The sequence below is a fragment of the Stegostoma tigrinum genome, chromosome 17 (genome assembly GCF_030684315.1).
Source record: "Stegostoma tigrinum isolate sSteTig4 chromosome 17, sSteTig4.hap1, whole genome shotgun sequence".
In the NCBI taxonomy this organism is placed as follows: Eukaryota; Metazoa; Chordata; class Chondrichthyes; order Orectolobiformes; family Stegostomatidae; genus Stegostoma; species Stegostoma tigrinum.
In genome coordinates, this window is record NC_081370.1 from 3,240,548 (window position 1) to 3,255,448 (window position 14,901).

Here is a 14,901-nt window from a genome sequence, read left to right on the forward strand (position 1 = left end):
GCCATACAAATGCCAGGCAATGACCACCTCCAACAAGAGAGAATCTAACAATTGCCACTTGACATTCAATGGCATTCCCTTAGTTGAGTTTCTCACTGTCAATATCCTAGGAGTTACCATTGACAGAAATGGAATGGGACAAGTTTTATAAGTACTATGGCTACAAAAGCAGATGAGACAGCTTGACAGTGAGTAACTCACCTCCTAACTCACCACAGCCTGTCCACCATCTACAAGGCACAAGTCAGGAGTGTGATGGAATACTCCCCACTTGCCTGGATAGGTGCGGCTCCAACAACACTCAAGAAGCTTGACACCATCCAGGACAAAGCAGCCCGCTTGATTGGCACCACATCTACGGCATCCACTCCCTCCAGCACTGACACTCATTAGCAGCGGTATATACCATCTAAGAGATGCACTGTAGCAATTCACCAAGGATCTTCAGTCAGCACCTTCTAAACTCTCAACCACTTCCATCCAGAAGAACAAGGACAGCAGATACATGGGAACACCATGACTTGCAAGCTCCCCCCAGGTCACTCACCATGACTCTGTAGTATATCACCGTTTGTTGAGTGTTGCTGGGTCAAAAACCTGCAACTGTCACTTTGACAGCAATTGTGGGGATACCTGCAACAAATAGACGGCAACAGTTGAAGAAATCAGCTCACCACCACTTTGTCAAGGGCAATTAGAGCTGGGCCAGCATTTACTGCCCATCCCAAGTGCCCTGAATGAATTTTTAAAAATCTATCCAGGAGAAGTTTATAAAATCATGAGGGTTAATAGTAGGTGTCATTCTGGGGGGCTAGAAGACATTTTTTTAGGTGACAGGAGAGTGATCTAAAAAAACACATTGGGGTGAATTTTTTATGCAAATGGTGATTCTCATGAGAAATGAACTTCCTAAGGAAGTGATGGATACAGTGTTTAAAAGACATTTTGATAAGTACATGAATAGGAAACATTTGAAGGGATATGGGCCAGGAGCAGGCAGGTGGGACTAATTCTGTTTGGGATTTTATTTGACAGGGACTGGTTAGTCCGAAGGGTCTGCTTCTGTGCTGTATAACGCATGACACTTCAGTCGTGCAGAAACACTTTATGCTGCTAACACTGTGCAATGCAAGGGTAACCTACAGAGAGACATAAACAATGGAATTACTCTCAAAGAGCAGACAGTTGTGGTCACAGTTTCCAAGCGATGAACTCAGCTTCAGCAGCAATCGAACTTTCAAAACATCCAGTCACATTGCCAGACTGATGCTATTGGATTAGAGGGAGTGTCTGTCTGTCTGTCCAGCTGCCTTTTAAACATGGTGCCTGGGAACCAGCCCTATGGGACAGCAGCAGGGCCATCAATCACTTGCCCTCCCCCATCCACCCACCTACCTCTGGACAGTCTTTGACTGCATGTGGCGAACTGTCCCACCTCCGAGTGGATGTCCAGGCACTATCTGCCCTGCTGCTGGCACATTTGACATGCCAATAAGAATCTGTTTGTATAATTTTTTCCCGTGCTCACATTAAGCTGTAATTACTGGGTTTATCTCTTTAAAACAGGAGTGTAACATTTACTAATCTTCTGCAAGCATGTGATTGAAGTGAATCTCGATCATCTGGATGCAATAGTATTGTATTGTATTTTAGAGAAGATAGCCTAATTTGTCTGGCTAATATGTGATCCCTGTTCAGCAGTGCGCTCTGGAGGGGCTAAGTAAGCTTTTCAATATTTAGATACGTTCTCATCAAACTGTTCAGAGATGTTATTATAAGTTCCAGTGCAGGTGGGACTTGAGACCAAGCCTCCTGGCTCAGAGGTAGGGAAATTACTGCTGCACCACGAGTATCCTCCTACATTGTTAGGAGTAGGGTTATTTTTGTCTTCATTTGTATGCTGAATAGGACAGAGTGGGAAACATGACTTCATTTTCAAAACTTTGTTGATGCAATTGAAAATACTGTCTGAAGGCAACTCTACCTCACTGAGCCATCCGGCATTTCAGAACTTGAATATTGCTGTAAAAGGGCACATTTTTATTGAAGGTAACACAGTGTAGAGTTGAAGGAGCACAGCAGGCCAGGCAGCATCAGAGGACCTGAAACATCAACATTCCTGTTCCTCTGATGCTGCCTGGCCTGCTGTGCTCCTCCAGCTCCACACTGTGTTATCTCCAACTCCAGCGTCAGCAGTTCTTACTATCTCCGGCATTTTATCTAAGCCTTTTTGTTGCCAGGTTTTATTAAAGTTAATTAAATTCAATATGCCCAGCTGTTAATTGTCAATCAGCATCAGTGAGTGCATCTCCCCATGGCAACAGTTTGGACAATCACAGTCCACTTTGCCAACTGACCAGCACTCTCCTCCCATGCAATATAAGTGTTGGTTTTCCCTTTGAGTTTAGAAAATAGAACGTAGAACATAACAGCACAGTACAGGCCCTTCGGCCCTCGATGTTGTGCAGACCTGTCATACCAATCTGAAGCCCATCTAACCTACAGTATTCCATGTACGTCCATATGCTTGTCCAATGACGACTTAAATGTACCTAAAGTTGGCAAATCTACTACCGTTGCAAGGCAAAGCGTTCCATTCCGTTACTACTCTCTGAGTAAAGAAACTACCTCTGACATCTGTCCTATATCTTTCACCCCTCAATTTAAAGCTATGCCCCCTCGTGCTCGCCGTCATCATCCTAGGAAAAAGGCTCTCCCTATCTACCCTATCTAACCCTCTGATTATTTTATATGTTTCAATTAAGTCACCTCTCAACCTTCTTCTCTCTCATGAAAACAGCCTCAAGTCCCTCAGCCTTTCCTCGTAAGACCCTCCCTCCATACCAGGCAACATCCTAGTAAATCTCCTCTGCACCCTTTCCAAAGCTTCCACATCCTTCTTATAATGCGGTAACTAGAACTGCACACAATACTGCAAGTACGGCCGCACCAGAGTTTTGTACAGCTTCACCATAACCTCTTGGTTCCGGAACTCGATTCCTCTATTAATAAAAACTAAAACACTGTATGTCTTCTGAACAGCCTGTCAACCTGGGTGGCAACTTATAAGGATCTGTGTACATGGACACCGAGATCTCTCTGCTCATCTACACTACTAAGAATCTTACCATTAGCCTGTACTGTGCCTTCCGGTTACTCCTACCAAAGTGCATCACCTCACACTTGTCTGCATTAAACTGTATTTGCCACCTCTCAGCCAGCTCTGCAGCTTATCTATGTCACTCTGCAACCTACAGCATCCTTCATCACTATCCACAACTCCATCGACCTTAGTGTCGTCTGCAAATTTACTAACCCATCCTTTTACGCCCTCATCCAGGTCATTTATAAAAATGACAAACAGCAGTGGCCCCAACACCAACCCTTGCGGTACACCACTAGTAACTGGTCTCCAGGATGAACATTTCCCATCAACTACCACCCTCTGTCTTCTTTCAGCAAGCCAATTTCCAATCCAAACTGCTATATCTCCCACAATTCCATTCCTCCGCATTTTGTACAATAGCCTATTGTGGGGAACCTTATCGAATGCCTTGCTGAAATCCATATACACCACATCAACCGGTTTACTCTCATGCACCTGTTTGGTCACCTTCTCAAAGAACTCAATAAGGTTTGTGAGGCACGAACTTCCCTTCACAAAACCGTGCTGACTATCCCTAATCAATTTATTCTTTTCTAGATTATTATAAATCCTATCTCCTATAACTTTTTCCAACACTTTACCAACAACTGAGAAAAGGCTCACTGGTCTATAATTACCAGGGTTGTCTCTAATCCCCTTCTTGAACAGGGAAACCACACTTGCTATCCTCCAGTCATCTAGCACTATTCCTATAGACAATGACGAGTTAAAGATCAATGCCAAAGGCTCGGCAATCTCCTCCCTGGCTTCCCAGAGGATCCGAGGATAAATCCCATCTGGCCCAGGGGACTTATCTATCTTCACCCTCTGAAGGATTTCTAATACCTCTTCCTTGTGAACCTCAATCCCACCTAGTCTAGTAGCCTGTATCTCAGTATTCTCCTCGACAACATTGTCGTTTTCTAGAGTGAATACTGTTGAAAAATATTCATTTAGCGCTTCCCCTATCTCATCTGACTGCACACACAACTTACCACTACTATCCTTGATTGGGCCTAATCTTACTTTCGTCATTCTTTATTCCTTCAATACCTATAGAAAGCCTTAGGGTTTTCCCTGATCCTATCCGCCAACAACTTCTCATGTCGCCTCCTGGCTCTTCTGAGCTCTCTCTTTAGGTCTTTCCTGGCCACCTCGTAGCCCTCAAGCACCCTAACTGAGCCTTCACATCTCATCCTAACATAAGCCTTCTTCTTCCTCTTGACCAGAGATTCCACCTCCTTCGTAAACCACGGCTCCCGCACTCTACAGCTTCCTCCCTGCCTGACAGGTACATACTTATCTAGGACACACAGGAGCTTTTCCTTGAATAAGCTCCACATTTCTAATGTGCCCATCCCCTGCAGTTTCCTTCCCCATCCTATGCTCCCTAAATCTTGCCTAATCTCATCGTAGTTTGTAGTTTTGTGAAATGTCCCGCTAAGTGCAAGATGAAAGGTTTCAACAAGGCGAGTCTATTTTGTTTACACTGCTGTTGCACCAAGTGATTCAAGGAAAGCAACCCCACTATTGACTCAGCTTTTCCTAAATCTCACAGGGAACTGTTTATCCAAGACAGTGAAGCACATTGGGAATGGTCACCGGCTAAAGATGTGAACTTAGCAATGTGCACTCATTTTAACGGGAAATGACATACTATCAGTACAGATACATGTCGCGTGAATTGTACATTTGCTTACCATCTAGCACCAGTCAGTGAAACAGTCTGCAGTCTGTCTTCCCTTCACTTAATTTTGTATACAAACCACAAATTTATCAATGACAGCACAACGTGTTGAGAATTTTCGGTTTTTGCCTCTGAATTGTGTACCTTGTCTCACAGTTTACTAAGACGATTGACTCGTATGAGTTAACTCTGTCTATGCTCTCCATTCAGATTGCAGTTGCATGCTGCTTGAACTTTACCTTCATGCGGTCTGTTCAAGATACTCGTTATTGGTCATCTTGTTTACTTTGACTGGCTTGGATTGATTATTCCAAATGATTGAACTGATCAATGTGCCAGTTCCCTGCTTTGTGCAATTAACAGTAGTTTATACAGCTCTGATATCTGACACCTTCACCTGCATTATGATTCACTTCACCATGTATAACTAGGTTAAAGTAAATATGCAGTTTCACGTGATACATGGATTGAGAACACACGCTCGACATTTTTAAAAATTTATTGATCAGAAATGTAATTAGCTACATCAGGCAGCATTTATTGTCGCTACTGTGCCACTGGAAGCTGGTTTGAATGGGGAGAGTAACCTATACCACCTCTACATGTGAATTTGTTGTCCTTTATTGATTTGTGGTACTTTCTAATATAGGTGGGGCTTTCTTTCCCTCTCTAGCTCCAGCGATAGATCCATCGAGGGTGCAACATGTCCTTCCACCCTGTGCATACTCACCAACTTACATTGTGAAGGATTTTCCCATCGCTCGCTATCAAGGACTGCAATTTGTAAGTAATTCTTGTCCGTTTTTCTGTTTCTCTGAACTGGCTGAAGTGAACTTTAACCTAGTCCTTTACTAATCTGAATTTAAAACAAAGTCTTCTCGAACAAGTTTCCTTGTTTCAAATCAAATCTTTTTATCAAGTTTTAGAGGAACATAGATTCATCACTTATTTTTCACGTATAATATTTTTCATGCACGCATCTATTGACAATTGTGGAAGATGTATATCAGGAAGACGGATTGATTGTCTTGTTTTGGGCAGCACGATGGCACATCGGTTGGCACAGTGCCAGGGACCCAGGTTCGATTCCAACCTTGGGTGCCTGTGTGCATGGAGTTCGCACGTTCCTCCGTATCTGTGTGGGTTTTCACCAGGCGTTCCAATTTCCTCCCAAAGTCCAAAGGTCTGCAAGTTGGTTGGATTAATCACAGTAGATGCAGGGCCATGGGATAGGGTAGTGGGCTCGGTCTGGGTGGGATGCTGTCCTGAGAGGCAACTTTCTGTGCTGACACCCAGATTGACAGGGCTGTTAAGAAGGCATACAGTGTTTTAGCTTTTATTAATAGACGGATCGAGTTCCGAAACCAAGAGGTTATGCTACAGCTGTACAAAACTCTGGTGCGACTGCACTTGGAGTATTGCGTACAGTTCTGGTCACCGCATTATAAGAAGGATATGGAAGCTTTGGAAAGGCTGCAGAGGAGATTTACTAGGATGTTGCCTGGTTATGGAGGGAAGGTCTTACGAGGAAAGGCTGAGGGACTTGAGGCTGTTTTCATTAGAGAGAAGAAGGTTGAGAGGTGACTTAATTGAAACATATAAAATAATCAGAGGGTTAGATGGGGTGGTTAGGGAGAGCCTTTTTCCTGGGATGGTGACGGCAAGCACAAGGGGGCATAGCGTTAAATTGAAGGGTGAAAGATAGGACAGATATCAGAGGTAGTTTCTTTGCTCAGAGAGTAGTAAGGGAATGGAACGCTTTGCCTGCAACAGTAGTAGATTCATCAATTTTAGGTACATTTAAGTCATCATTAGACAAGCATATGGACGTACATGGAATAGATTAGGTTAGATGGGCTTCAGATTGGTATGACAGGTCGGCACATCAAGGGCCGAAGGCCCTGTTCTGTGCTGTAATGTTCTATGTTCTATGTTCTAGACTCGATGGGCCAAGTAGCCTCTTACTGCACTGTGGGATTCTATGACACTATGACTTCAGGTACATAGATATGAAAGGTTTTGAGGGACATGGGACTTGTGCAGTTGAGAAAACCTGGGCAGAATGGACAAGTTGAGCTGAAGGGCCTGTTTCCGTGCTGTATGACTCTATGATTTATTTCCAACTTCTATTAATTATTCTTTTGCTGATGAATGAAGCTACCATTTTGAGACAACAATGAATAGCAGCACGATGGATCTATCTGCCTGTTTTTGGTGGTGTTATGGAAAGAGATGGAGAAGGTTATTATCCCAGGAGGACTGTTTCTCCCTACAGATCGCCTCAACGAACCTTAAAGAGCCAACTGAGATCACAAAATTGTTACAGTACTGAAAAATCCACACTGGTTCTTTGTAAAAATGATTCAACTAAACCCATTCCCTGCTGTTTCCCATTAACCTGCATGTTACTTTAAATCCTCCTGTATTTTTATGAAAGTTACAATTGAATTTTCCTCCTCCACACCCTCAGGCATACATTCCAAATCCTGAGCACACACTACGTTAAAAAAAATTCTAATGTCACTTTTGGTTCTTTTGCCAGTCACCTCATAACAATATAGAATCATAAATTCCCTACAGTGCAGAAAGAGGCCATTAGGCCCATCGAGTCACCACCAACCCTCCAAAGAGCATCCTATCCAGATCCACTTCATCCCTGAAAACTCACATAGCATTTTTGCTATGGGCTTAGCCACCCAGCCTGCATATCTCTGGACAGTACAAACCATTTTAGCATGGCCAAACCACCTAACCTACATATAATTGGACTGTGGGAGAAAACCAGTGGTTCACCACAAAACAAACAGTTTAGAACGTAGAACAAATATGGCCATGATGTTGTGTCCATCTATTATCTTACTGTAAGGTCAAACTACCCTGCGTGCCCTACATCTTACTAATATTCATGTGCCTAGCCAAGAGTCACTTAAATGTCCCTAATGTATCTGACTCCACTACCACCGCCAGCGCTGCATTCCACACATTCACCACACTCTGTGTAAAGAAAGTACCTCTGACATCTCCCCTATACTTTCCTCCAATCATTTTGAAATCATGCCCCCTCATAATAGTCATTGACGGCTTGGGAAAAGGTCTCTGGCTATCCACTCTATCTATGCCTCTCATCATCTTATACACTTCTATCATGTCATCTCTCATCCTTCTTTGCTCCAATGAGAAAAGCCCTAGCTTTCTCAACATTTCCTCATAAGACCTGCCCTCCAGTCAAGGCAGCATTCTGGTAAATCTCTGAACCCTCTCTAAAGCTTTCACATCCTTCCTGTCGTGAGGTGACCAGAACTGAACACAATATTCCAAGTTGGTTTAACCAGGGTTTTATAGAGGTGCAACACAACATTACGGCTCTTAAACTCAATTCCCCTGCCAATGAAAGCCAACACACCACATGCCTTCTTAACAACCCTATCAACTTGGATCGCAACTTTGAGGCATCTATGGACGTGGGCCCCAAGATCCCTCCATACTACCAAGAATCTGCCCTTAGCCCTGTATTCGGCATTCAAATTCGACCTTCCAAAATGAATCACCTCGCACTTTTCCGGATTGAATTCCATCTGCAACTTCTTTGCCCAGCTCTGCATCCTGTCAATGTCCCATTGCAAACTACAACAGCTCTCCACACAGTCCACAACTCCTGCAACCTTCCTGGCATCAGCAAACTTATTAACCCACCCTACCACTTCTTCATTCAAGTCATTTATGAAGATTGCAAAGAGCAGAGATCCCAGAACAGATCCCTGTAGAACACCACTGGTCACCAAACTCCAGGCTGAATACTTTCCATCTACTACCACCCTCTGACTTCTATTGGACAGGCAGTGTTGTATCCAGACAGCCAAATTTCCCTAAATCCCATGCCTTCTTACTTCCTGAATGAACCTACCATGGGGAATCTTATTAAATGCCTTGCTAAAGTCCAAATACACCACATCCACTGTTCTACCTTCATCGATATGTTTTGTTGCATCCTCAAAGAATTCAATAATGCTTGTGAGGCATGACTGCCCCTCAAAAAGCCATGCTGACTATTTCTAAACAAACTGTGCTTTTCTAAATAATCAAAAATACTATCTCTCAGAATCCTCTCCAATAATTTGCTCACCGCAGTAGTCAGACCGATTGGTCTGTAATTCTCAGGATTATGCCTATTCCCTTTCTTGAACTAGGGAATAACATTTGCCAACCTCCAATTGTCTGGTACTACTCCTAGGGGACAGTGAGGATGCAAAGATCATCACCAAAGGCGCAGCGATCTCTTCCCGCGCTTCCTGTAGTTGCTCTTTGAGAAATCTAAACCGACTGAACATTCTTCCCCAGTGCATCTGCTCATTCCACCAGCCAATGTCCTCTTGAAGTTTAGCACTAACCTCCTCATAGTTGATACACATTCCCAAGATCTGTGTCACTGGAGCAGGAAGAAAGGGCTTCCATTTGATGGAGGTGATATTAGTCTTTTGGGAATGTGGAAGGGTAAAAGTAAAATTGCAATCAATATTATTTTCATTTTGAAGAGTAAAATATTTCCAGTTTGTCCATGGTGTAATGCCTCCATAAAAAAAAACTTTCACTCCCAAAGTCAACTAAGCACAAACCCTCAAACCTATATTCAACTATTAGTATTGGCCATTGCTATTGGAAATTTAATTTCATTGTGACTCCATTCTGAGGCTTGAAAATTGTCACGACCTCTAAGAATTGAGAGAATGGAAGTGGGAGTGGAAAGGTGAAAATAGTTAGGATGGAAATAGCATTCTGTTAGAGGGCAAACGTAGCCATTACAACATAGTCAGATCCCCATTGCTGATGCAGAACTTATAACCCCAAACTATCAACATGAGCTGATTTGGAGTCCAGACCCCCACCCCACCCCACCATGCCCAGCCCCCGCTTTGGTAAGCCCTAATCTAGGCTGTGAGTTGATACCCTAACTATTCGCATTTATTTTTTTCGCCCCCTACATCCATCCAAAAAGTAGCATAGCCGGGCTGATGCTTTCCAATATTCGCTTCAGAGATTTGAAATCTTTATTTATAAGCACAAATATTTATAAGATGAACTTTCAATGTAGATTTTATTCTGGACTTTCATCAATTTAGATTGAAATTGAGATTGTTGGGCCTAACATTCAATTTCTATTATAGAGAAAGTAAGAAACTCCAGAAGTGGACTATACCGGGGGCTAGAATTTGTCACTGAAGCCTTGCTTATTGCATTCATATAATCTAAATTCTAATTGCAAGTGTCAATTATATAACTGAAAAAAATCTTCACTTCTCAAAAAAACACTCTGAGTCTTCATAAAGGTATTGTTGACACTTTCTGTGAACTTTTGTCTTTGGGCTACACATAATTGACTGGAGAAGATATGACTTTAAGCAAGTAATTGCGGCCAGTTTTTCTCTGAGGTGATTTTGGAGTACTGTGATCTTTAGTGTGATGAATTTTTCTGGAGGGTGTAACAGCTCTGTGTTACAGTTTCACAGCTCACACACAGCCCTTTTGTGTACTCTAGTGTGTGTGTAGGTCATTTTTGAAAAACATAAAGTAGCATCCTAGGCATATTAGAGAATTTTATACAGAGGTAAATGCAATGTCTCCAAACCAACAAACACTGGACACAGGTCAAGCTGGATTTTGGATCTGACAGTTGAGCTACATGTAGTTGGGGTCAAGGAATTGATGCATTGAATTTACGGAAGTCTGAGACTACTCGAGAGTTTGGATAGCTAGATTTGAGATGCTTAACTGCACTGGGGAACTAGGATAGAGTTTCTGGTTCGGGCTTTGTGACTTCTGGCATTTAGGCTGTGGACAATAGAGTCTGCAGCCAAAGCCGTATTAAATATGGACCTAAGTGAAGGAGCCTCGCATCCATTGTGAAATTCATTCATCTCATCATATAAAGATGAATTGAAGTCTTCAAACAATGGAGTTTACTTGTCTCCTCCATGTTTCATCAGAGTATAAGAAACGTCAAAACTCCATGGGCGATAGGCACGTATGAACTGGTTCCCAACAACAGTTTCATTCTACAGTGTTGTGATGGCTCAGTGTCCAAAGACAGAGACCTTGGACGTCTCAAATTCTCAAAGTGTAAAAAGCCACCACGCAGGATGTTTATCAAGCTACTTTGGACTTGTGACTGCCCATGTTTGTTGGCTGCAGTTAAAAAAAAACAGTGCGTGTTGCCAAAGTTTCAGTGGAAAATGAGACTCTCACTAGGAAGGATGTTGGGAAACTTGAAAGGGTTCAGAAAATATTCACAAGGAATTTGCCAGGGTTGGAGGGTTTGAGCTGTAGAGAGAGGCTGAATAGGCTGGGGCTATTTTCCCTGGAGGCTGAGGGGTGACCTTGTACAGGTTTATAAAACCATGAGAGGCACAAATAGGGTCTATAGACACGGTCTCTTTTCCCAGGGTAGTGGAGTCCAAAACTAGAGGGCATAGGTGTAGGATGAAAGGGGAGTGATTTAAAAGGGACATAAGGCAATCTATTTTTCACACAGAGGATAGTGCATGTATGGAATGAGCGGCCAGAAGAAGTGGAGAAGCCTGGGTACAGTAACAGCATTTAAAATACATTTGGAGGGATGCATGAATAGGAAGGGTTTAGAGGGATATGGGTCAAATGCTGGCAAGGGGGACTAGATTAACTTAGGATATCTGGTCGGCATGGACGAGTTAGGCCAAAGGGTCTGTTTCTGTGCTGTAAATCTCTACAACTCTGTGACTAAGTAGCGACGACCCTGTTTCTGTGTATTTGCATCTCCCTTTTGACCAATCCTGCCTCATTTCGTGATTGTTGTTCTCCTAGGTGCCAGTGAGAAACATCAATTCCCTACTCGAAAGTCAGAGCGCTGCAGCTGACTGACACCTTCTCCATGTTGGTCATTATTCCCTAATATCTCAGGGCACCCTCCATCAGCTGCCAAAAGGTAGCACCCACAAAAGTCAGCATTGGCAAAGCATCAGCCTCACCACATCACTGTGGCAGATCTTGGACTCATTTCAAATTCCGTTTAGCCCTTTACTACTGCAGTTTGGAGCTTGTTTACATTTTACATTCTAATGCTGGTGCCAGAGTGGGGGCACACACCCTTCTCATGTATGGGAATCAGGGTTCTCAGCTTGCTTTCTTTGCATTGAATCACTTTGTGCTTAACTATTCACTCACAACATCCTAACTTACCATTGCCTTTTTGCTCATTACTGCTTCATGTATATCCTATAGGCTTACAATGGTTCTGTCTTGCCTTGCCCTTTAGCGCAAACAGAAAGCCAGGCAGATTGACATGTTTGCCAACACTTAACAGTCATGCCATGTGCCCCACACACTGCACTTCAACCAAATGGCCACGACTGAAAGGCTAAGCAAAGTGGTCCACAGAAGAGTCAAGAGGTCTATGGGCAGTGAAAGTGGGGGTGCCACTCTTGGTCACGGGCATCGTCAGTCTGAGTGCAGGGGTTTGGTTCTGTCATTCAGGTGCTTGGTCCAATCATGGTCCGGAGATTTGTGCCTTTCCATTCCGGACCTCAGTCAGTCGTGTCAGTTCAGGGATTATCAGTAAGTCAGTGACCGATATCAATCGGGACTGGGCTGGTCTCAGTTGCGGCTGAGACCACAAATGAGTCCAAGAGTGGGCCACAGTTACTCCCAGGGTTCTAGGCTGCACATGTCAAGGGGTTTATTGGGGACAATCTGCATTAAGCTGGTGTAATTGGGGGACTCAAATATGGGGATTGGAGTCTGTATGTTGGGACACAGAACAATAGTCGGGAAGGGAGACAATGCCAAATATAAGGAGCCAATAAAGCACAGGAAGGCACAAGATATATGAACACTACAGCAGTCTGATTTCCAGATCCATATAGAAGGCACAAACCAGTTTTTTTTTGCTCACAGCGCCCATGTTCTCTGTCTGTGTGTGTGTGTGTGTGTGTGTGTGTGTGTGTGTGTGTGCGCGCGCGCGTGCGTGCGTGCGTGTGTGTGTGTGTGTGTGTGTGTGTGTGTGTGTATAAGTGCAGGGACAAAATATTTCCACCACCAAGAAAAACCCCTATGTGTCCAGGGAACCAATAACAAACAAGGCCTGATAGGGGCATTGTTTACATGCCAAAAGTGAAGGGGGAGAGTGGAAATTAAATCAAAATACAGCTTGAGGGGGAAATAAAGCACCCCACCCCTAGCAGTGCTCACCTCTCCCTGAAGGCAGACCAGGCTTCTCTACTTAACAGGAATTACTGTTTATTACCCCCTCCCCACACACACACACACACACACACACACACACACACACACACACACACACTAATAGGTTATTGGCAAAGATAACCTCGAAAGGCAATTCAGTGGCTCCTACTCAGAGGTTACTGAGGTGATCTTTATAGTTTTTGTGCTGGTTAGCATGTTGTTTATCAGTCATCCTTCTTCAGATTGGTTTTGTCTGCAGGAGACACAAGGTGGCTCAGTCACTTATACAACGTCACTGACTCATCAAATAAAAGCCACTTCTTACAGCAATTGCTGAAGCAAACAGGAACTAGTTTTCTTCAGGTTTAAAATGGGTTATGACTGCAGGAAATGAAAAAATATAGAATCCACACAGTATGGAAGCAGGCTATTCAGTCCATCGAGTCGAGACAGCCAATGGAGATCAAAACATATCTCTCCATCTTATTCCTAACCCAAGCGGTTCAGCTCCTGAGAACCTATCACATTATTGTTGGCAGGCGAAAGACTTTTGTCATTGATAACTGGTCACTAGTCCATAAACCAGTCAACTTCTTGTTGCTGATCAGAGATAATGGGAACTGAAGATGCTGGAGAATCCAAGATAACAAAGTGTGGAGCTGGATGAACACAGCAGGCCCAGTAGCATCTCAGGAGCACAAAAGCTGACATTTTGGGATGAAGAGTCTAGGCCCGAAACGTCAGCTTTTATGCTCCTAAGATGCTGCTTGGCCCCTGCTGTGTTCATCCAGCCCCACATTTTGTTATCATCAACTTCTTGTTACTACCCAGTTGCATCAATTCACGGAACCCTTGGCTCCAATTTATATGGAACCACTTCAGTTACTCCTTGTTCAAACTATTCGTTACATGATGCTTGCCATAAGTATCAGGTTACGTGCTTTTCAAAAAATGCAGCAATCCTTTAAAACCCTGTTTTAAAATACTTTTTTCTTCTTTCAGTCCACATAAAGCACAATGTGCAAATCACAGTCTTTAAATGATTCAAAAAACACTTTCAAAATGGAATTTAATGAACACTGGGTATTTGCATGGCTTCTCCCATTCCCTGACCAGTAAATGACTCTGGGATGTAACTCGGGACATTTTATCCAGAACATAGCTCTTTGTATCCTTCCCTCTTGCCATGGAGCATCAAGAAGCTTCAGCAGTGGCATTCTCTACCATCGCTGGCTTCCCTGATTCGCAGGGTGCTATCAACCATGTCACATTGAGACTGTTCCCCTTGGTAACCCGCTAAGTTTGTCAACTATGAAGCCTTGCAAGGTTCTTGGGAAATAGAGGGATGGCTGCTGGGAATCAAAGGATTCCTACTGCAAACGGGACTCATGACACCTTAGAACTGAAGATGCAGTGGGCCAATTGGTCCATGAAGTCTGCTGTTCCATTCAGTGAAATTGTGGCTGCTCCGATAATCCTTAGCTCCCAATTTCCTGCTTTGTCCCTATAACGATTGATTTCCCTCACTGTTTAAAAATCTGTCTGCTCCTTGAAAACACTATCTCAACAGTCCTGTGGTGAAGAATTCCACAGATCCCCCATCCTTAGAGTAAGAAATTCCTCCTCATTTCCTGTAACAGTACTTTCTGAATTTTTATAGTGTATCTGTTTTCTGAACAATTCTGCACTATATCTTCAAACATATATAACCTGCAAATAGATAAGCAGTCCCAGTGTGACTGGTAAGGTAACACAGAACCATAACAGTCCCATTTTCTTAGTCTTGTTGTAACTCCGCCTTTTTGTGTAAGTACGGAGTATTCCATCATACTCTGACATGTGCCTTGTAGATCCAGAT

General features: G+C 43.3%; 1 protein-coding gene across 6 annotated transcripts in view; it reads left to right on the forward strand.

Moving 5' to 3' along the window:
- The window catches only part of LOC125459246 (N-acetyl-beta-glucosaminyl-glycoprotein 4-beta-N-acetylgalactosaminyltransferase 1-like), a 660,984-nt gene that overhangs the window by 568,321 nt on the left and 77,762 nt on the right, over positions 1-14,901 (forward strand). For all 6 annotated transcript variants that reach the window (XR_009446825.1, XM_048545435.2, XM_048545438.2 and 3 more), the window contains one exon: positions 5,506-5,615. Coding sequence is in view for 5 of the 6 variants with exons in the window: in XM_048545435.2 (XP_048401392.1) it covers positions 5,506-5,615 (110 nt within the window). In the remaining variant the exon portion in view is untranslated. The remainder of the gene's footprint in view (positions 1-5,505; positions 5,616-14,901) is intronic.